The sequence below is a fragment of the Lepidochelys kempii genome, chromosome 2 (genome assembly GCF_965140285.1).
Source record: "Lepidochelys kempii isolate rLepKem1 chromosome 2, rLepKem1.hap1, whole genome shotgun sequence".
Lineage (NCBI taxonomy): Eukaryota > Metazoa > Chordata > Testudines > Cheloniidae > Lepidochelys > Lepidochelys kempii.
The window spans coordinates 122,838,486-122,862,343 of record NC_136381.1 but is presented as its reverse complement, the minus strand read 5'-3'; the positions used below and the strand labels follow the sequence as shown (position 1 = coordinate 122,862,343).

Below are 23,858 nucleotides of genomic sequence, written 5' to 3'. Positions count from 1 at the left end.
ACTATTAATGAAGCAAAATCAGTACCTCTTTGCTAATCACATTGCCTCTTATCTTTAGCATACTGGAAATTATTAGCGGCAACTGTTGTCTCGCTAGTTTGACTAACATGGAGTGTTTGTTCAAGACATTTTCGGACTAAGTCCAAGTTGCCACTTAAAACTTTTGATTGTATATTCTAGTGTCAAGCAGGAGCGTGATTTCATAGCATTTTTGTATTGGCAAAATGCTATTAGTATGGACACAACTTATGCTAGCAAAACTGTGCTTTTGCCGGTGTATCTTTTTCAGGTCCTCCAAGCTATACCAGTCAAAGCATACTTTTGCCAGTGTAACGGTGTCTAGACTAGGGGATTTTGCCATCACAGCTACGTTGGTCACAAATCAAACCTCACTGTCATAGTTATGCTGGCAAAAGTTTGTAGTCTAAACCTGGCCATCGTATTAGGGAAGCAGGAGTGTTTTCTTTATTCCCCTTCACTGTGGAGAGGCAGTGTATCCAGACAGCCCAGAAGACCCTCTGTGGATAAGAAAAGGCAGTCACCTAGACCATGTAGGTCTCTGAATACCCTATTGGGGGTTGCAGCCATTCAGTGCCCCCTGAAGACAAGAAGGAAGGGAAGGAGAATTAACTCTAGCTACAGGAGGAATGAACTGGCAGGCAGGTAACCAGCTTTCTCTTCACACTAACAATCAGAAGGGTGGCCATGGGGACTTTCCAGAGAAGTGGCAACTGCTAGGGGTGGTGGAAAAGCAAGATTTCTCACATCTGGGAATTTTCACAAGCATAAGCTGAGGTTCATAAACTCATCCAACCTCAAACCCAAGGCTAAGTGCAAGTGAGCCTGAGGCCCTGATGAAATGCTTTGCAGAGCTCTAATATCAATTTTTGTTTCAACGGATTCTTTTCCAAGGCTGAAGCTGGTTCTGCTGCCTGACTCAAGTGCAGGCTTTCAGCTGTATTTACAAATGTATTAGAAGTAAATTGTCTTGCTCAGTTTTTACAAATACCAAGTATCCTTCTGTGGATGTAAATATACGAATCAAAGTAGTGATCCATATGAGGGGCATAGGGATTGTTTTCTCTTTTTCATAGTAAGTGGCCAAATAAAATAACCAAGTTTCTAAATGTGAGAATCGTGGAATTAATAGTTTGCATCTAAACACAAAGAAGAGATTTCAGATAGCACACACAGCTCTTTAATCTAGCAGACCATGGAATAATGAGATCCAATGGTTACAAGCTGGACACTCGGATTAGAAAAAAGATGCACATTTTTTCCAGTGAGGGTAATTAACAATTGCAACAAATTACCTACGGATGAGAGGGATTCTCCATCACTGGCCATCTTTAAATCAAGACTGGATGTCCTTCTGAAAGAGATGCTCTAGATCAAATGGGAGTTATTGGCTCAATGAAGAAATTATTAGATGAAATTCTAGGGCCTGTGTCATGCAGGAGGTCAGACTACCTCAGGAACCCTGGAATCTGCGTAGAAGTGGGGGGGGAAGGGGGAACCAGTGCTAGTTGGAACAGTGCCCCTGTGCCCTGTTCCTCCTCTTCCCCCGGGGCCCCACTACTGCTCCTCCTCTTCCCCCCCAAGGTCCCACCCCCTGGCCAGGCCGGAAGCTGGAACCCTAAACAAAAGATGGCGGCCTTCCAGCTATTACCAGCCAAGGGGGACACTATACCTGATGTCGCTCCTAGAACAAGTCCCATAGGAGTATGAGCTTGGCAGGATGGCTTCATGACACTGCCGTCTCCGACCTCACATATTCCCCAGTTTTATCGGCAGTGAGATTATTTATGTATTTAAATAAGTTATGCAGCACGGTCAGAATTTTACCAGTAGCAGCTGGCCAACAAAATGCTGCCTTAGGAGACTGATAGCAGACTTACTTGTAGAAATAGAATCATAGAATCATAGAATATCAGGGTTGGAAGGGCCCTCAGGAGGTCATCTAGTCCAACCCCCTGCTCAAAAGCAGGACCCATACCCAATTAAATCATCCCAGCCAGGGCTTTGTCAAGCCTCACCTTAAAAACTTCTAAGGAAGGAGATTCCACCACCTCCCTAGGCAACACATTCCAGTGTTTCACCACCCTCCTAGTGAAAAAGTTTTTCCTAATATCCAACCTAAACCTCCCCCACTGCAACTTGAGACCATTACTCCTTGTCCTGTCCTCTTCCACCACTGAGAATAGTCTAGAACCATCCTCTCTGGAACTACCTCTCAGGTAGTTGAAAGCAGCTATCAAATCCCCCCTCATTCTTCACTTCCGCAGACTAAACAATCCCAGTTCCCTCAGCCTCTCCTCATAACTCATGTGTTCCAGACCCCTAATCATTTTTGTTGCCCTTCGCTGGACTCTCTCCAATTTATCCACATCCTTCTTGTAGTGTGGGGCCCAAAACAGGACACAGTACTCCAGATGAGGCCTCACCAATGTCCAATAGAGGGGGACGATCACGTCCCTCGATCTGCTCGCTATGCCCCTACTTATACATCCCAAAATGCCATCGGCCTTCTTGGCAACAAGGGCACACTGCTGGCTCATATCCAGCTTCTCGTCCACTGTCACCCCTAGGTCCTTTTCTGCAGAACTGCTGCCTAGCCATTCGGTCCCTAGTCTGTAGCGGTGCATTGGGTTCTTCCGTCCTAAGTGCAGGACCCTGCACTTATCCTTATTGAACCTCATCAGATTTCTTTTGGCCCAATCCTCCAATTTGTCTAATACTAATTTTACAAGTGCAATTATTGTTTTTTTTCTCAGCCCTGGCCTCCCACCTGTCAATAATGAACAATTAGTGAAGGGTAAGGGTAGTTGTGTAGCCAGATGTGTATATCTTTGTCATATTTGAACGAAAATGTCTGCATGTATTGAGAATCTTCCTTTTCCCATATTTCCTTTATTTATCAACTGATTTTGATAAAATTTGAAATGGAGTCAGTTTTTTCTTTTTTTTTTAGCGGCCCTTCATATTGCAAGGCCCTAAGATGTAGTTAAGTTAGTTTATGCCTTAATCCAGCCCTTCAAACAGGGGAGGCAAATTGGTATAAATATAAAGCTTTACTACACATCCCTCCAAACAGGAATAGCCAAAATGCGATGACTTTCTGGGCACTCTGCAAAAGACACTGATAGGGTTTCTGGAGAAGACGGAGGATGTGCTTCCTAGATGATGAAGGGGGTAGGTGGCTGGGTGACTAGTCAAGTTCCCGTGGAATTTATTTCCATGCTGCTTAGATTTAATTTTATTTTATTTACTATATGATTAATTATGTCTGGGCACCTAGAGCTTTGGAGGCATCTTTATTATTTTAAATCTAAATAAATATATGAGTATAATTATACCAGTATGACAGGAAAAATCTACCATGCAGAGAAGCCCTTAGTCTTTCCATGCCTCAGTTCTCCATACTTAAAGTAGGGATGGTAGTACTTTCCTACCTCCCAGGAGTGTTATGAGATACTCACAGTAATGTGGGTCATATACATACCTGAGAAACCAATGACATGGGGGTGGGGGAGAGGGGGAGGGAGATATCCAGCTAAGGAGAGGATGGAGAGCAACATATTTCAATGAGAGTAAACACATGGTTAAAATTCCCCCAAAAGTGTTTAAAATAATTGGTCTCTCCATTCCACTCTATCCCACTTTCGGGCATGGTTATCGCTACTGAATAAATCCTATTTTTGAGAATAAAAATTTGCAGCCCTTTTCTTCCTGCAGTCCAAAACCAGGCTAGAGAAACAATAGCTAAATCTCAAAAGTTAGGTCTGCAATATGCTTCTGGCTTTCTGCCATACAGTTCCCTTTAAGTCAAACTAGCTGATTAGTTCTGAGATGCCCATCTCTGTATAATCTCTTTTCCCACTGCCATCAACAAAGGGAATTGCTTTTGTGGTTGCTTGAACCAGAACACCGCTTCTGGGATTTTATCATGCACTCGCCAAGTGCAGAACAGTCAACACAATAGTGCAACATGACAAGAGGTTGAGTCACAGTGCCAAGACAACTTGCACACTTTACATTTTTCTTATTAGGGACGGGTGAGTGATTCTGGGGAGTGGGCAGGGGAGGGAAGTCAGACCATTCAAACCAAGCCTCAAAAGCCTTGGTATTTTCATATTTCTGTCGAGATACTATTTTAGAGACCTTTGATGATTTGTAGCATTTGCTTAAGCATTGTAATAAATTTGATGCTTTAATAACACTGCTTGGCCTGTAAAAGCTATTGCAGTGCAGAGGATCACAAAATGCATGGAGCTTACTTGACTGCAATGTTTACATAAACCTTGGAGTTGACTCAGAACAAAACTCCTTTGCAGTTTGTCCTGGGACAAGCCTTTCTTCCCCAAAATCACAGTGACAAACAGGACCAGCAAAGCAAGCGGCATAATTGGGGCGGCACAATTCCAGGGGCAGCATTCCAGCCATCCTTTTTTTTATTTATTTATTTATTTTGGCTTGGGCAGTTGCGCTCTCGGAGCTTGGGGTGGCAAATTTTTTGTTGGGGTCGGCAAAAAACCTAGAGCTGGCCCTGGTGACAAAGGACAACTGATTACATGTGTTTCTTTTTGTTTCCTCAGTATTATGAATCTGGCCATGTGGTAAATTATGAATGTTTTGAACATGCATTCCACTTTACAACTCTGTGAATGGATATTTTTTGGCATTTCACACTTACAGTTTAGGGCTAGATCTTAACGGAATTTAGGCATGTAAAGAAGCGGAGAGGCATGTAACAGAATATGCAAAATCCCATTTGGCATCAAACGCCTGTGAGATTTAGGTATCTATTTGCTTTTTAGGTGCATAAATTCCTTTAAAGATCTGGCCTTTAGTGCTCTGTAGGTCAGACCAGGGTAATTTAGAGCTGGAGCCACATTCATCTCTGATGTAACTCCATTGGGCCAAATTCTGTGATGATGTGATTATTCTTCAGTGGGATTGTATGGAGTGTGAATCATTGTAGAATTCGGTCCACTGACTTCATTGCAGTTATCACTGGGATATTTTTGAACACTAGAGTAACCAGGTGTAATGCTAGTCAAAGCTCCTTGGCCAAATTCAGCTGGGACAAACTGGTGTACATCAGTCACTGGGAGTAATCTGGCCAGAAAATGCAGTCTAGTGCAAAAATCTTGTAACTCGCATCAGACTGGCATTCAGTGATTGTGTAAGACCTGCCATGGACACATAAGAGAGTAATGTAGCAAGCAAGTAATTAACACAAGAGTGTAAACTAAGCTGGGTGGTGGAAGGCTGCTATATTTTACACCCAGCTGTTAGGTCATCTTCCTGCTGCTCCAACCTTTTCCTCCCCTTTAGTGTGAACAATAGTAAAATAGTCATTTTGTACACCCACTGAATGCCAAACTTGGCCACTTACACTAGATTCCCAACCATCTTATCATCTACTTTGTACCATCAGTAACATCACTCCTAAATCTGGCCCATCAGCCTTCTGCTACTAGAACAACAGTGCTGATTTCTGGCTGCATATAATAGTACATTTCCCAGATACATTCAAGATAACTTCTGTTGTCTTTTGTAAAACTCCCTCATGGGGAAGAGGTGGACCAGATCCTGATCTCATTAACACCAGCATAAATGAGAACAGAAGAGCCTGGGAGTATGTTCACATGGCAGCTGTAGGGGGCTTCCCAGTGCAGGTAGACTCACACTAGCTGTCATAAATATAAAGGGAAGGGGGACCACCTTTCTGTATACAGTGCTATAAAATCCCTCCTGGCCAGAGGCAAAACCCTTTCACCTGTAAAGGGTTAAGAAGCTAAGGTAACCTCGCTGGCACCTGACCCAAAATGACCAATGAGGGGACAAGATACTTTCAAGGGAGAGCGGAGGTGGGGGGGGGAGGGGAAGGGTTTTGTCTGTCTGTGTGATGCTTTTGCCGGGAACAGATCAGAAATGCAAGTCTTACAACTCCTGTAAAGTTAGTAAGTAATCTAGCTAGAAAATGTGTTAGGTTTTCTTTTGTTTAATGGCTCAAGTGAGAGCACTAAAAATAGCGGTGTGGCTGTGCAGCAAGGGTGGCTCTGGCTGCTTGGACTGACCACCTAAATATATCCCCAGGGGTCGGGCAGATTTGCCAGCCATGCTCCATGGTCACACTGCCATTTACAGAGTGACAGGTTTCAGAGTAGCAGCCGTGTTAGTCTGTATTCGCAAAAAGAAAAGGAGGACTTGTGGTAACTCCTGCAGAGCTAGCATATGTCTGTCTCCCGTGCTGGGAAGTACACTCCCGGCTGCAGTGAAGATATATCCTGTGTTAACTCTTTTACAGCCGCCTTATGCTGGCACAGTTGCATACCGGGGTTGTAGCAAAAACAGAGTCCTTCACACTTAACAAAACAGAAAAATCCCAGTTCACTAATGGATGGATTGTGGTGTTGCCTGCCACAATCCCCATCTAAAGCTTGGTCTACACTTAAAAATGGATTGCCTTAGCTACTTAGCTCAGGGCTGTGAAAAATATCATGCCCTAAGCACAGAAGTTAGGTCGACCTAACCTCTGGTGTGGACATGGCTAGGTCACCAGAAAGATTTTCCTGGATCGGAGTCTAAACCAGAGAAGTTTCAGAGTAACAGCCGTGTTAGTCTCGATGAAGTGAGCTGTAGCTCACAAAAGCTTATGCTCAAATAAATTGGTTAGTCTCTAAGGTGCCACAAGTACTCCTTTTCTTTAAACCAGAGAAGTTAATCTGGATGATGAGCCTTTCCTTTTTATTGGCTCTGTTGTAGAAACAATCTACAGAATTAGTTTTAGAAGTGTTACATCTAGGAAAATATGAATTTCAAAGCAGCATTAGCATCTGGAAATCAAATCTTAGCTGCAAATTGGAAATATTATGCCTAGTTGAGAGAACAAACACATATATATTCCCACTGATCTGACAAATACGCTATCATATTTATCTTCCCATCTCAGCTGAGGGATTTACATACATTATAGAGATGCAGTAGTGTTGGAACCAAAGGTTGTAAGCATTTTCCTTTGTAAAGCCCTATTTCAGTATCTATATCAATTTGCCTCAGAAAATTGGTTTGGCCTGAAATTTGCCAGCTGTATTCTGAAGGGAAAATAGAACATTTTTGCCAGATTTAAAGGAAATGGATGTAACTGCTTTGAGTTGCAGATAATTAAAAAATTGCCCTGATTTGAAATTTTGACTTCTGTCTATAGCTGTTCAAAATGTTTTCATTACAACATTTTTCCAACAAAAAACATTTTTCTGCAAAAAATATATACTTATTTTGATAAAAAAAATTCCTTTTTTTATTTAAAAAATTTGAAACCAAAATTTATTTTATTTTTGGTAAAAAAAACCCCCTATTTTCAATTTTAAAAAATAAGATTTTTATTTGATTTTTTATAAAAAAAAATTGTTCTTTGAAAACCAAAGAAGTTGTTTGGGCTTGTTTGTTTTAACAGAAGCTGAAAATCTGTTCAAAAACTGCTTTTGAGAACTGACATTTTTTATCAATTTTTTTATTTGGTCGGTTTTGATTTGTTTTAGAAGCTGAAAAAAATGTGCTGGAAATGTAGGAAAAAATTCAAAATTTCCTAAGAAATGTAATTTGCATTTTTTGGCTAGCTCTGCTGTTGTCTGTGTTTCCCTAGCTCAAAAACAGCTTTTCACTAGTATTCAGACTTTTCCTGAAATGTGTGTTTGAAAAACACAAACTGTAATTACGCAAACTTATTAATCATTTTTGTTGTGAATAGTTTGGGGCCAGTTCCTGCTGTCAATGAGATTTCGGGGCCCATTTGTGATCCCATGTATATAAATGGAGGAGTTTTGCTACTGACTTTAGTAGGAACAGGATTTGGCACTATGTGCATGAGACACCATTTTGCCCTTTGTTCACTGGTAGAGTACAAGGATCTTTGTATAACCAACATGTTAGGTTCTGATCTGTAAACACTGAAGTGCATGCTTCATTGTATTCATGAGCAGTCCCATGGATTTCAATGGGACGACTTGCCTGAGTGACATTAGGCATATAAATAGGGCCCAGATTCTGCACAGTCTTACACACATGCTTCGTGTTACACACTATGAGCAGTCTCATTTAAATCAGTGGGATCGCTCATGTGAATAAACATAGATGTTCTTCTCAGTGCGTAAAGCTAAGCCTGCAAGTAAGTCTGTGCGGCAAACGGGAGAGGCCTATGTCTGTAGAGCTCCGCAGGTGCGTCTGGCTCATTCTGAGGACGTGACTGACTTGCCATAGTTAAGGCTCTCAGTATAGAGCCAGAGCCTCACATGGTGTAAATCGGCTTAGCCTCACTGAAATCAACGGAGCTGTATCGGAGGCGGGGAGGAGGGATAGCTCAGTGGTTTGAGCATTTGTGAGTTCAATCCTTGAGGGGGCCATTTAGGGATCTGGGGCAAAAATTGGGGATTGGACCTGCTTTGAGCAGGGGGTTGGACTAAATGATCTCCTGAGGTCCCTTCCAACCCTGATATTCTATGAAGATCTGGCCCTTTAAGTTAAACCTGATCTCTTTCTAGCTCAGAGAGGGAGAACTCCGGATGGTTTGGGCTTCCTTTGGAACACAGACTGAAACTTTTGAACAAACAGACCCAAAACCATTCAAAATCACCCATTTTTGAAATACTTGCAAACTGTCTAATCTGTCCTTGCGTCCTTTTGTCAGGCCAATAAAACCATATTACGTCACCAAATTCAAAAGATAAGCTGATTTTACTGACTACTCCCAGGCAGTCTCCTTGTGGTTTTCTAACCCTTGTACAGAACAGTGCTCGATAAACACTGATTAGATAGCTAGACCGAAAGATTAGATTAGATTTTCACATTGACTCACGTGACAGGCAGTTTTCAAGAACAGGAGTTATAATATATAGTTTTTAATTGCCATCATTTGAACACTAGCCACAGCTATCTAATAACCAAAAATGGTACTAAAAATAAAAAGCCAATCGTCTATTACAGCCCCAGGCATCTGTGAACTCATTAATTGACTGATGAAATGATACCAAGCGAAGGTTTTGCACTCTTATCAACAGATCCTTTCAATGACCAAAGCAAAGATATTACAATGACATGTTATTTGTAGACAACTCATAAATGATAATATCTAGTGCCCATGCAGAGCTTTTCACCAGTAGCTCTCAAAGTGCTTTACAAAGGAGGTCAGTATTTGCTTTCTACAGCTTCAAAGCAGCGAGAGGAATATGGGCATAAGTTTCATTTATTGCTTGGCCAGTACTGTTTGTTTCTTTAATTTCATAATATGGTGATTCCTCCACCCTCTTATTTATTTATTTTTAAACCATCCCTTCATTTACCTTCTAAACAGGAAAAAAAAGATATAAATAAAGAAAACTTCAGAAATCCCCAAAGTAAAATTTAAAAAATAATCTTTTGTTTGTAAAACCATATAAGGTTGCTAAGTGACAGTAATGTACTTACCTGTTGCATTATTTACAAAACCCAAGCAGTTAAAATGCAATGAGTTATTAAGGAACATCACAAATCTCTACGGACTATGCAACAAACAAGCTCATAATTCAGATCAGATACAAACAAATGTATATTACATTACAGCAAAATAATCTTAACTCTGACCCCAAATAAATGTTATTCTTTCCTCAGTAATTTCAAAATACAGAGCACAAAGCCCTCCTGGGGGCAGGGGAAAGCAAACACACACATAAAAATTATGAGCCAGATCTGCAACTTGTATAAATCGATGTTTCTCTATTGAAGTCAGTGGAGTGCAACTGACTTACATCAGCTGAGGATCTGCCCCTCTAAAGCTATACATTAATGATACATATTAATCACCTTTAAATGCACATCATACATGCATACATCATTTTAATATAAATTGACACTGTGATAACTTTTCCTATTAAATTAAATTCACTACATTGTTCTCAAGAAAGAGTAATTGTAACTACCTTACCAGAAAATTCCACTGTCAATTTACAAATCTGCTAATAATTAAGACTGTTGTGTTGTGATTAAAAATGTATTTCTCTGTACTTGATACGAAGAATGTGTTTGTTCATCAAATGAGCAACATAAAATTTATGGACTTCCTTAATCACCCATTTAATTGCTTTTAAGCATTGGGATGCTGTAAATGGTGCCATAGGTAAGTATGCTGTCCTCATGTAGTTTAAAATCAAAACAATAGAGGTTGCTAAGCTTCTCTTTGCTTTGGCGTTAAATATTTTACTTCTACTGTCATAGCTCCGCCAATACCTCTTTAATGTGTACCAGGATTAAGGCATGACAGGATGTGTTTTACAGGTTAAATAATAACATGCCTTGCATGCATTATGGTTGTCTGAATGCCTGCAACCACTTGACACATTAATGGACCACTAAAACAAGCCCTGGACTGTCTTTAAGCTCTCCCAGCTATGACTATTAGATGTTTTAAGTTGTTAAGCAAAACACGCTACATTAATTCTCCTGATGGATTTGCTGCTAGCTTAAGGTGCTATATTGTCAGCCCTGGAGAGAATGCCCTCTCTTAACCCACACAAGAACAGGTACAGCCAGGCACCAGCTACATGAGCTTCCCTCCACCTCTTTCCCCAGCATGCCTCAACCTTAAACTTGCAGGGCACTAGTTCTACAGGTGAGAGGGTAGTTCACTCGCCTTCATTTTCAAGCCAGGCCATCCTTGTAGATGAGACAAGGTGGCTGAGGGAATATCTTTTATTGAACCAACTTCTGCTGTGGAGAGAGACAAGCTTCCGAGCTTGCACAGTGCTCTTCTTCAGGTCCTGAAGAGCTCTGTGCAAGTTCAGAAGCTTGTCTCTCTCACCAACAGCAGCTGGTCCAATAAAAGCTATTACCTGACCCACCTTCTTTCTCTCATATCCAGGGAACACCACAGCTACAACACTGTGTACAACATTGTTGTAGGTGGCAGACGCATCTGCTCCAGACTGTTGCACTCCCTACTGCTTCCCAGTTGGCGGAACCATTTTTGGCACTGAGGTTCTGTGAGAGAATGGTAAGGTCTAGATGATGAAGATGTGTGTGTGTGTGTGTGTGTGTGTGTACTTATAAAAGGGTACAAAAGGCCCCTATCCTTCTGCACAAGAGCTGGTAACCTTGCTGCCATGCTATGCTTGGTGCACAAGGACCAAGGCTGCCTAGTATTGTTAACTGTGCTAGAAAACCCAAGGCGGCAGGATGGTGCAGAGGAGTGGGACGTTGCTCCTTTCCCTCCCCCCACCACCCACAAACTCTCCTCCCAGCGCTTCTAGGATTTCTGCTGGTGTGCTGAACCTCCCTCCCTTTCCCACGCAGGCTGTGTCTGGAAACACTAGCACAGAGCTTAAAACCAGAGGCCAAAATACTTCCAAATTAGTTTATTCTAACAGAAGCTCAGCTCTGTGAGTGATACACCCAGCAGGGAAGTGCAGCTGGACCTAGTTGCTGAGAGATGCAATTCAGCCATCTGGCCACGGTGCTCAACTGGCTCAGAAAACTGTCTACCTGAATACATCCCCTGACAAGGTGGCCTCCTTCCACAGAGGTGTAATATCCCTGATTTAGCATGTCTAAAGGCTGGAGAGATTCAGGGGATTCCACCCTCAAAGCTGGGGAAGAGGATATTGATTAGGGGTATTTGGATATCTGTTGTAGAAAGGAGAAGCTCATCAAGGTATATATTGCTGGAAATTTCACTCATTTCTTTTGTAAGGGGCTTAAATCTGAGTGTGACCAAAAGGCTCCAGCTGTCAATCAAAACATGGACAGTCAGCTTCTGAAGATATAATGGTTAGTTTAAGCATATCATAGCCCACAACATGCGTAGAAAACCTGGATCAAATTTTTACTTCTTCATTTGCTCAGAACTGTGGGCCCACTTATTAGCAAGCGATAATTCTAGAATAGTAAAAACAAAAGCATGGCTCCAAACCCCATAAAATTAAAATGTCCCAAATGAATAATCTGTTAAAGAATGTCTAGGATAATATTATGTAAAGGCTGATGTCTGTTATTACCTCAGCATTTGCCCCATATCCTGTCCTTATGCTGATCATTGTAACAGCCTTCATGGCTTTGGGTTAGGAGCTGCCGCCATTCCTGTCAAAAAACATTTCATACTGAATTTGCCATGGGCATTTGACTGATGTGTCAGAAGTGCCCAAAGAAGTATGAAGAAGGTGACACTTTTGCCATTACAGAACAAAGTGCGGATAATGAATATTGCAAATCTGTAAAGGGGACAGCTGTGGAAATGTTTTCCCTTCTGACACTGAGTCTACATTGTTAAAAAACCAAACCAACCAATCAGTGCTTTTGCTGCCATGTTGTGCTTTTCATCTTAGTCTGGCCTAACATTCTTCCAACACCTTCTGTTGAATTTGCTTAGTCTGCAAGCATTAAATCTATAGTGCCCCTTAACCAAAACCTAGCAAATGTCAGCTATTGGTCCAGCAATGTGTATGAGATCACTGGGGCAAACTGGATTTTATTCCCTGCATTCCACCCACCACGCCCCGTGCCATCCCTTGTTCCTCCTCAGAGAAATCCCCCTTTGCCTAATGTGTCAGCAAAACTGTATTTCAGTGTCAATGCCCCAAAAGAAATTATCACTCAATTAGGAAAGTGACATTTTGTTCCTTACCTGTAAATAGGAATTCTGGGAGAAACACCCTCATCCAATGCTGCCTGTCCTTGCAGGCAGACAAGGTGATTTCAAAGATGAGCTGAGTGCAGCATTCTGGAGCATCTTGTAAAAAATCCAATTTACAGGTAAGAGAAAAACATTTCTTTTCCTGTTGAAGCTCCCCTAGTGCAGAAATGAAGTACTCGGTCTAATTCCAGAGGGGAACCTACCTAGTTCATGTGATGAACAGTTGATAAACTTAGTTGTGCCTGTCTTAAACTACAACACTCAGAAGCCCATCACTTGAGAGCCATATCTGAGGAGGTAGTATGGGTATGGACTGGATGTCAGATGGTCTGGCAGATTTCCAGTGCTGAGACACTAACTTGGGACTCTGGCTGCCAAGGACTGAGGTGAGGGGGAGAGAATAACAGACAAGAGTGCCCTGACAATGATGGCTGGGGAGACAGACTGTAATTTTTCCAATTCTATTTTGTTTGTTTGTTTTCCTAAAAGGAAAATTACCCCCTTTTTGATCCAAGCAATTAGTCAAAATTCAGGGTCTAGTGGACTGGTTCGATTTGGAATAAGAAATTGATGTTGGAGGCAGGCATTTCTGAAGTGGAATCCTATTTATTTAGAAAGAATGTACAAAATCCTGTTTCCCTGAGCATAGCAGGAATCAAACAACCAGAGGCAGTTTCTTTGCTCATGGTTCTTGGCCCTTTTCCAAACAGCACTTAGCCCAAAAGCACTCTCTAGGATTTTCTCAGGGCCACTTTCCCAGTGCTGTGTTCTGACTTTCTGCTCCTTCTCTCTGTGTCCTTTTGTGATGTTTATTAAGGCTTTTCACACCTACACAGCTCCAGGAATCAATGCCCCAGTCCCTGCATTTGCTGTGTCAATCCCCAGGGAAACCCTCTGGGCTACATGGTTCAGCTTCTACTCCAGTCTTGCCATATAACTATGCTTTGGGTGATGCCTCCTATTCTTTCAGCTATCTGGTGCCATAAAGGAACTTAATGGTTTCTTACAACTGTCTTAAATGAAAGGCAGCAGTTACACCCACCAGCATCAATGAGGTTTCACCCAATCTGTAACAATAACAAGTCATCCAGGCAATGAGGTGACAATGCTTTGAATGGTTTCAGAGTAGCAGCCCTGTTAGTCTGTATTTGCAAAAAGAAAAGGAGTATTTGTGGCTTTGTTAGTCTCTAAGGTGCCACAAGTACTCCTTTTCTTAATGCTTTGAATGTTACAATATCTTCACACCAGCTTAAGGTCTTTGCCAGATGTTGGATGAATTTTCAGAGTCACCTGAAACCCAATGGACTTGTGTGATGTTCTTAATTCCAAGCAGGCTACATTTTAAAATCAAGCACCCCTACTTCTAAAGGATAAGGATATAAAAAGTAAAGGAGTACTTGTGGCACCTTAGAGACTAACCAATTTATTTGAGCTACAGCTCACTTCATCATTTGAGCTTATGCTCAAATAAATTGGTTAGTCTCTAAGGTGCCACAAGTACTCCTTTTCTTTTTGCGGATACAGACTAACACGGCTGTTACTCTGAAACCTGTCGATATGAAAAGTGCTTTGACTTGGTCTCAGTAAGACGAGGGGAAGCAACCATGTATGGGCTTGCTGAGCCAAAGTGTTGGTTTTTTTAAAAGATGCCATATGGCAATAAAAGGTGATAAAATCCATAGACCACATGTATAGAATTTGAAGGGCGTAGAAATGCCTTTGAGGAACATACAAGGGGCAGGAAGGATTAAATTGACTTTGTAATTGGAGTGGGTCAGACAATGTCTATCAAAAACCAAATTTTGCTAATATTTTCTCCCCTTTTTCTTAGCAGCAATGCTTATAATGGACACTTTGCTTTAGTTCCCCAATCCTGTAAATGCTTGCCTACAGACATCAATCCATGATCAAAGTATTATCCTAAAGAACCAAAAGCTGTTGGGATTTTTGCTTGTTTGTTTTTCCTGGGAAATATCAAGAATGTCAATTTCATCTTCACTTTTGTTTTGTTTGTGCTGGAGGACTCTGTGGAGGATTCAGAAAGGCATGGTGGCAGCTTTTGCACTCCATCATTGAATGGCTAGTGGCATTGGATTCTCTCCCAAAATTTTTATTCAAATAGTTACCAAAAATTTTTATTCAAACTGTTACCAAAATTAAATAAAGAGCAAAGAATGTTAAATTAGGAGATTTCAGAAATTTAGTTAGTTTATCAAAGAGAAGGCTAAGAGGTGTCTTGATCACAGTCTATAAATGGGAAAAGATTTCTGACAGTGGGCTCTTTAATCTTTCAGACAAGGCATAAGATTGACTGGCTGGAAGTTGAAGCTAGTAAACCTCAAACTGAAAATAAAGTGCACATTTTTAAGAGTGAATGTAATTAACCATTGAAACAACTTACCAAGGGACATGGTGGACTCTCTATCACTTGTTTCAGAGTAGCAGCCGTGTTAGTCTGTATTCGCAAAAAGAAAAGGAGTACTTGTGGCACCTTAGAGACTAACCAATTTATCTGAGCATAAGCTTTTGTGAGCTACAGCTCACTTCATCGGATGCATAAAGTGGAAAACTTCTATCACTTGAAGTCTTTAAATCAAGATTGAATATCTTTCTAAAAGGTATGCTTTAGCCCAAATAGAAGTTATGGGCTGGATGCAAGAATTACTGGGAAAAATTGTGTGTTAAACAGGAGGTCATATATATATGATCAGACTAGGCTATTCTGGACTTAAAATCAGTGAATAAACAATCTTTCTGAAAGAGTCACTTCCCCATATAATTAATGGGATTCCACTTGGTATTTATTGTCGTACATTTACTAATTCACCAGTTGCCTGTACAGTAAATGATGGACAAGGCCACAATTTCAAATACAAGAAACAAGTGGGGGAAAGCACAAAACTCCTTCCCCATCTAGGCCTTCTGTGTACATCAGAAAGCAGCAAAGATAGGCACAATCTTATTGCTACCCCCAGCCCTTTACAGATCACCTTTAAATAGAGTGAGAATACAGCCTCTCCATCAGACAGTATCTCCTGCTTCTGTAATCTTCAGTTTGGCTTACTTCCATAACATGAGTTTGGATCTTTAAGGTTTTTGTTCTTATATGCTGCTAGTGCCACTTTGTTGCATTGTTCCTTATTGAGGGGTTGGGCATTTTTCTACTGAAAAAAAAAAATCAATAAATATTTAATTCAACAATACAGCAGGTGTTGAGTAAAATTTATGGCTAATAAAGGTAAAAGGCCTTACTGTGCTTGTAGGCTTTCTAAATAAGAGTCAGTGGGGGAAAAAAGGTCCCTTTTGGGCAAACACAACAAAGGAAACTGGGGACCTTATACTTCAAACACAGTATTAAAATACAGAAACCTTGGTTAATCCACTATTAAGATTGAGCATTTAAATGCACAAAAGTCAGAGGAAGGAAGGTTCCAATGGCAACAGTAACTGGGAATTACTGCATATAGTATTGATTATGCAAGTATATTTATGCAATGATATATATTTGTATTGGTTTCAGAGTAACAGCCGTGTTAGTCTGTATTCGCAAAAAGAAAAGGAGGACTTGTGGCACCTTAGAGACTAACCAATTTATTTGAGCATAAGCTTTCGTGAGCTACAGCTCACTTCATCAGGTGCATGCAGTGGAAAATACAGTGGGGAGATTTATATACACAGAGAACATGAAACAATGGGTGTTACCATACACACTGTAAGGAGAGTGATCACTTAAGGTGAGCTACTACCAGCAGGAGAGCGGGGGAGGGGTGGAACCTTTTGTAGTCATAATCAAGGTGGGCCACCTTAATTACCTTAAGTGATCACTCTCTGGTTACAGTGTGTATGGTAACACCTATTGTTTCATGTTCTCTGTTTATATAAATCTCCCCACTGTATTTTCCACTGGATGCATCCGATGAAGTGAGCTGTAGCTCACGAAAGCTCATGCTCAAATAAATTTGTTAGTCTCTAAGGTGCCACAAGTACTCCTTTTCGCGATATATTTGTATTGTGACCAAGTTACTGAAGACGGATGTTTCTTTGAATGGAAGGTGATTTATGTACATTTAAAGGATGAATAATGTAATTTACTTCATCAGCAAATGCTGAAACTTGAGAAAAACATAGCATTTATGAAAATCATAAGGCCAGATATGTGTGGTCTTTTCCATGGTCAGGTGATAACTAGGTGCTATCCCAGGCCCTACATTTACAATAAAACTGTCTGACCTAACCCTACTGTGATGTACAAACCTCACAGTGGGCAACAAGAGGTTAAGGGATTATTTTGGGCTCAGCCAGCCCCACCCTGCCACACCTGCAGCAAATGCTCCATCTGCTGGAGGAATTAAAAGGCAGGGAATTAGCTCATTTGGATAGCAGAGTTGAAAGTGAGTAGACCTACAGCCCACAACTTCAGCAGAGGGAAGGCTAACTCTGATACAGCTTCCCAAAGGGACCTTCCCTGAGGGAAGGGATGGTCCACCCTAGAGACTACCAGAGAGGGAAGTATCCAGTGGATCTGAAACATTGGTAACCTGCTCTTACCTATTATGGTTTGGGTTCCCCACCAGGGGAAAGCCTTGGACTAAGCTGGGGGGTGGGTGGGTGGATGGATGAGAGGAAGAAGCCAAAGGAAAACAGCCTTAAGCACTCTTGATGGCCAGACTACTGGTAGCCTAAAGGGCCCTAGGCTGAAGCCTGGTGGAGTGGGAGTGGCTGGGCTTGGCAGTCAGGAGCTCCAGCTGTGACCCCATTGGCAGTCAGGAGCTGCAGCTGTGACCACTAGGCCATGCACCCCAAGTGAGGACCATTAAACCTACCTACCTGTCAGTAATCTCCTGGGGAAATATTCTCCAGATTTTCTATTGACCCTTCAGCATCCCAGATCCATGCCCCAGCCATCTGGTCCCTATTCCATTTGTAACTAGGGCTGTCAAGTGATTAAAAAAATTAATCGTGCTGTTAATCACAAAATACCATTTATTTAAACATTTTTGGATGTTTTCTACATTTTCAAATATATTGATTTCAATTACAACACAATACAAAGTGTACAGTGATCACTTTATATTTATTACAAATATTTGCACTGTAAAAAAACAAAAGTAGTATTTTTCAATTCATCTAATACAAGTACTGTAGTGCAATCTCTTTATGATGAAAGTTCTACTAACAAATGTAGAATTATGTACAGAAAAAACCCTGCATTCAAAATAAAACAATGTAAAACTTCAGAGCCTACAAGTCCAATCAGTCCTACTTCTTGTTCAACCAATTGCTCAGACAAACAAGTTTGTTTACATTTGCAGAAGATAATGCTGCCTGCTTCTTGTTTAGAATGTCACCTGAAAGTGAGAATAGGCATTTGCATGGCACTGTTGTAGCTGGCATTGCAAGATATTTACATGCCAGATGCGCTAAAGATTCATATATCCCTTGATGCATTAACCACCATTCCGGAGGACATGTGTCCATGCTGATGACGGGTTCTGCTTGATAACAATCCAAAGCAGTGCAGACCAACACATGTTCATCTTCATCATCTGAGTCTGATGCCACCAGCAGAAGGTTGGTTGTTTTTTGGTGGCTTGGGTTCTGTAGTTTCCGCATCAGAGTGTTGCTCTTTTAAGACGTCTGAAAGCATGCTCCACACCTCATCCCTCTCCTATTTTGGAAGGCACTTCAGATTCTTAAATCTTGGGTCAAGTGCTATAGCTATCTTTAGAAATTTCACATCTTCTTTGCATTTTGTCAAATTTGCAGTGAAAGTATTCTTAAAACGAACAACATGTGTTGGGTCATCATCCGAGACTGCCATAATATGAAATATATGGCAGAATGCAAGTAAAACAGAGCTGAAGAAATACAGCTCTCCCCCAAGGAGTTCAGTCACAAATCTAATTAAAGCATTTTTTTTTTAACAAGAGTCATCAGCATAGAAGCATGTCCTCTGGAACAATAACTGAAGCACAAAGCGGAATATGAATCTTTAGCACATCTGGCACGTAAATATCTTGTGACGCCAGCCACAAAAGTGCCATGCGGAACGCTTGTTCTCACTTTCAGGTGACATTGTAATTTAGAAATGGGCAGCATTATCTCCCGTAAATGTAAACAAACTTGTTTCTCTTAGCCATTGCCTGAACAAGAAGTAGGACTGAGTGGATTTGTAGGTGCTAAAGTTTGACATTGTTTTGTTTTTGAGTGCAGTTATGTAACAAAAAAAAATCTACATTTTTAAGTTGTACTTTCATGATTAAGAGATTGCACAACAATACTTGTAAGAGGTGAATTGGAAAAATAGTATTTCTTTATCATTTTTACAGTGCAAATATTTGTATTAAAAATATGAAGTGAGCACTGTACACTTTGTATTCTGTGTTGTAAGTGAAATAAATATATTTGCAAATGTAGAAAAACATCCAAAAATATTTAATTTCAATTGGTATTCTATTGTTTAAGTGCAATTCATCGCGATTACTTTTTTTAGTTAATCGCGTGAGTTAACTGCAATTAATCGACAGCCCTATTTGTAACCATTCATAGTTTTAAAGCATTTTCTCTTTAATGTTTCCAAATGAATGGGCATGGGATTGAGAGGATATGGAAAGATGTGGCATACAACAGCAGAGCCAGGCAAGACTGGAGAGCTGGGAAATCATAGAGGTAAGTTGGGAAATGGGCTGTGGACTCTGTGGGGAGCCCAGTTTCCCAGCCCCTATCCATTCATTTCCCATTTTATCCAAACGACCCTAGTTTTTCAAGGTTCAGGGGAGAGGTTTTGGCCCCCCTCTATAATCGTGTAGTTAAGTGCTAGCACTATTTTAACCAAACCAAAGTCCCAAAGATCAGGAAGTCCAGCAAAAAGGTCCTGATTTGGGTCTCTCTCTCTTAAAATTGTAAACAAAACATGGGATCATTTCAGCGGAATAGTTCCAAACCCTGTCCAGTTAGTTCACACATTGTGAAATTCACTCTTAGGCCTGCGGCCAGCACAAGGACAGAACACTCTTTTAGAAAATGAAGGCTGAAGTTTTCCCCTCCAAATCTCTGGGACCAAGGTACCAAAATAGTGGGCCCACTTTGATTCTGCTGAAGTCAATGACAGAACTTCACTGAGGGCAGGTCTACACTACTGCTTATGCTGGTCTAACTTACATCGCTGAGCGGTATGTTACAGCGACTTAAGTGCTGTCCAGACCAGCGCTATGGTGGTGGGAGATGCTCTCCTGCAGACATTGCTTCTGCCTCTCACGGAGGTGGCGTAATTATGAGGATGGAAGAGCTCTCCCCAGTCTGCATAGAGTGTTCACTAGATGTGCTACAATGACACAGCTACACCAATGTACTGCTTCTAGTGTAGATTAGCCCTAAGAGCAGGATGACTCCACTATGGCACAAAGATTGATAAAGAGGGTCAGCTGCCATGTATCCTACTAGGCTTTTAAGAAATCTCATTGAGCATCATTTTAGTGTTTCTTCCCCCACAAGATCTTGCTCATCACTGTGTGAGTAATTTTAGTGATAAATGTGAAATTTTGAAAGCCTGAGATTCTGGAATGTGGGCTATGGAGAGGTTGGTTGCATCTACTAATAGAGGGGACTAGTCTTCCCATAGTGTGAAATACAAATGTTGTTTGAGAAATCAGAACTGTAACATAAATAGGGCTTGTTCCACATTCTAATGGTGAAAATGTGACTTCTACCTCAGAAAACACAGGTATAGGTGACAGATGCCAGATCAATAGCCATTAGGACTGAAGCTGCCTCTCACACAACCTTTTCAAGTTGCTTTCTTGAGGCCTGAACTATAGCCCAGTGAAGGCAATAGAAAGATTTCCACTGATTTCAGTGGGCTGTGGCTCATGGTTTTGTATGCCAGGAGCACGAGGCCAGAGGTTGTATATATCCCTTACACAAGTCTAGCCATGCAGATTATAGTTATTCCTTTTGACCTGAGTGGTTAGCCAATATTTAGGGTTTTGTGGGTTGTTGCTGCTCGGAGAAGAAATTAATGATGGACTCAGATAGTTCCTTGACATAATCCTGTTTGTTTACGAGGAATATAAAAGGCATGTTGCCCTGAACACAGTAAGAATCATGAGGAGACAGTTTCTTTGCTCATGGGGCCAAGCTCCTTGCCAGCCCTCTGCCCAAAAAGCTCTCTCTCGGCTCTCTGAGATACATTCCCAGTGCTGTTCTGGCTGTCTCTTTGGCTGCTTCTGCATACACACGCACGCGCACACACCCCTCCACCAAACAATACCCAGCCTTCTGCACTGGCATTCAGTCCCCAGAGAAACTCCTCTGCTCATATAGCTCACTTTATGACTAGCCTGCCCTGTGGCCCCTATTGTTTCAGCAGCCTTACTCCAAAAAGGAGTGAAAAGTAATGCACACCGAAAAACAAACCCAACTATACATACAAAATGATGAGGTCTAACTTGCTTGTTACCCCTCAAGAAAGAGATAGTCAAGTCATGGGTACTTCTTTGAAAACATCTGCTCAAGGCATTGTTGCAGTCCACCGAAAAAAAAAAAGCTAACAATGTTAAAAAAGGGATAGATAGTAAGAAAAAAAATATAATGCCACTATATAAATCCATGGTCTGTCTACACCTTGAATACTGGGTGCAGTTCTGGTCACCCCCTCTCAAAAAGACTTAGAATTGGAAAAAGTACAGAGAAGGGCAACAGAAATGATGAGACTTATGGAACAGCCTCCATACGAGAAGAAATGTAAAAAGACAGGGGCTGTTCAGCTTAGAAAAGAGATGACTAAGGGGTGGAGGAGGGCGGGATATGACAGAGGTCTATAAAATCATGAAGGGGGTGGAGAATCAGGGATCACCCAATAAAATCACTAGGCCACAATTTTAAAACAAACAGAAGGAAGTACTTCTTCACACAACACCCAGCCTGTGGAACTCATTGCCAGGAGATGTTGTGAAGGCCAAAAGTATAACCAGGTTCAAAAAAAGAATTAGGTAAGTTCATGGAGGATAGGTCTATCAATGGCTCTTGACAAGTTCAGGGATGCAACCCCATGTTCTGGCTGTCTCTAAATCTCTGACTGCCTGAAGCAGGGACTGGATGAGAGGGGATGGATCACTTGATAATTGCCCTGTTCTGTTCCTTCCCTCTGAAGCATCTGGCACTGACCACGGTCAAAGACAGAATACAGGGCTAGATGGGTCATTGTCTGACCCAGTATGATCAGTCTTATGAGCTTAACTGCTTCTTACATTTATCCTGAATGAAGAGTGCTATCATGCCCGCCAGTTTCAATGCGGTTTCACCTGATCTCCATCATAACCATAAGGGTTTGTACTAAAATGCCTTTTAACAGAGAACTCAGCAGTGTTAAGGCAAAACTTCCCAAATGCATGGAATATACTGACCGGTTGATATAGAAGTGTATGAAGTCACTGTAAAGGTTTTGCAAGTTTATGAAGATGGGGTATGTATTGTGTGTCTGTTGATGTTGGAGATGGAAGACTTACACTGCAGTGCTCTGTAAAACTCTGTATCAACAGTGTTATAGGCAATATGGAGGTAGAAAGGAATGCACAAATCTTTCCCCTTAACTTCTGATTTCAATGCTTTAAAGTTTTTTGGTGGATGGGATGTGTCCTGCCACAACCTTAACTGTCACTAAATGTAGTTTTTGTTTGGTAATTTCATCTGAAATGTTGCCATATGTACTCTAAAGCCAGAGAAGAACACTTCTGCCAGTCTGAAGGAAAAATTCTCACTATTTTTGAGCTTCAGGAAATGAAAAATGAACTAGATTTGAAATGTTGACTTTTGTCTAATGTTTCTCTCCCTCCCCCCCCCCCCCACTCCTCAGCTCAAAAACAGTTTCTTCCACTCCTCAAACCTTCCTTGGTAACACGTGCACAAGCTATAATTGACAAAAATGCCTTGTAATTAATCAAAGCTATTAACAATATTCTTGACAAATCGTTTAGAGCCTGGTGAGGCCCACTGATGGAGAGAAGGTTCAAGCTACTGCAAATGAAATGACTGGATTTGCAAAGCTCTCAGCAGCCCAGCCAATTGTCCAATGAACCTCTACAGTGGAAACAGTGTTTGGCCAACACTGAATTGCATTCTGAACTTTTGTGGTTCCAGGATATAAACATTTATACTAGAAATGGGAAAACTGGTTCAAACTTTAACTGCCTGCTTAGCACTTCAAACCATAGGTTCCATCTTTATGAGTTGCCGGTTGGGGGTGCTTGACCTCCCCACTCCGCCATAGGCCCGGCCCCATTCCTCACCCTCCCCCAAGCACGCTCTACCCTCGCTCCTTCCCCAACCCCCCCCCCGGCCCCAGCGCCTTCTGCACACTGCTAAACAGCTGATCCAGGGCAAGAGGCTCTGGGGGGGAGGGGAGGGGATCTAATTGGCAGGGCCACCAGCAGGCACGAGGTGCTGGGGGGAGGAGAAGGTGCTGAGCCGCAGGACTGCCAATGGAACACTCACGGAGTTGGCACCTATGCCTCAAATATCTTAGCAGAGCAGCCCTTTATAAACAATATTACCGGCTGAAATCGGAGAAATGCTGTGCATCTGCCACACACATTTCAATCAATAGGAGCGGCAGCTGCTGAGTGCCTTACAAGATCTGACCTGTTATTACTCCTACAGATCACTGCCATCTAGAGCTGGCCAGAGGGAAATTCCTTTTCATTGCAACTTTGGAGGTTTCATCATTTGTTTATATTCCACACTGGGACACTGGTTTGGAAGGTGGGAAGCCCACATTCAAGACCCTGCTCTGCCGGGACAGGAACAGACTCTCAAACTTTGTCAAAACAAATGCACCTCTGAAAAGCGTTTTGGCTTCGACAATACACCAAAAATGTTCTGACCAGCTCTCCTGACGTCTGAAACACGATTTAAAATGAGAGTCAAGGCGAGTGAGATGGCATCATTTCTTGGATAACTTCCGTCAGTTAGAGAAACAAGCTTTTCAGCTACACAGGGATAAAGAGGAGCTCTGTGTCGCTTGAAAGCTTCTCTCTCTCACCAACAAAATTGGGTCCAATAAAAGATATTACCCCCAACCACCCTGTCTCTCTGATATCCTAGGACCGACACGCAGTGAAAACATAATTTAAAATATACATTTCCAACTTTTGCAAGACATTTTAATTCTGGCACACACTTAACTTCCAGTGCACAA

At 41.6% G+C, this 23,858-nt stretch overlaps 1 protein-coding gene and 1 long non-coding RNA gene across 3 annotated transcripts in view; one reads left to right on the top strand and one right to left on the bottom strand.

Annotated features, from left to right (window-relative positions):
- Nucleotides 1-5,897: 5,897 nt before the first annotated feature.
- LOC140907080 (uncharacterized) lies at nt 5,898-23,829 on the top strand. Its single transcript, XR_012157362.2, has 3 exons — nt 5,898-5,966; nt 12,666-12,783; nt 23,321-23,829. It is a non-coding gene; the product is annotated as an uncharacterized LOC140907080 (long non-coding RNA).
- PIGN (phosphatidylinositol glycan anchor biosynthesis class N) overlaps nt 15,608-23,858 on the bottom strand; it is a 169,918-nt gene continuing 161,667 nt past the window's right edge. Inside the window, exon 30 of one of the 2 annotated variants that reach the window (XM_073332239.2) lies at nt 15,608-15,828. In XM_073332239.2, the coding sequence (XP_073188340.1) occupies nt 15,777-15,828 (52 nt within the window). In that variant the 3' untranslated portion in view covers nt 15,608-15,776. The remainder of the gene's footprint in view (nt 15,829-23,858) is intronic. The other variant, XM_073332240.2, reaches the window with a different exon arrangement.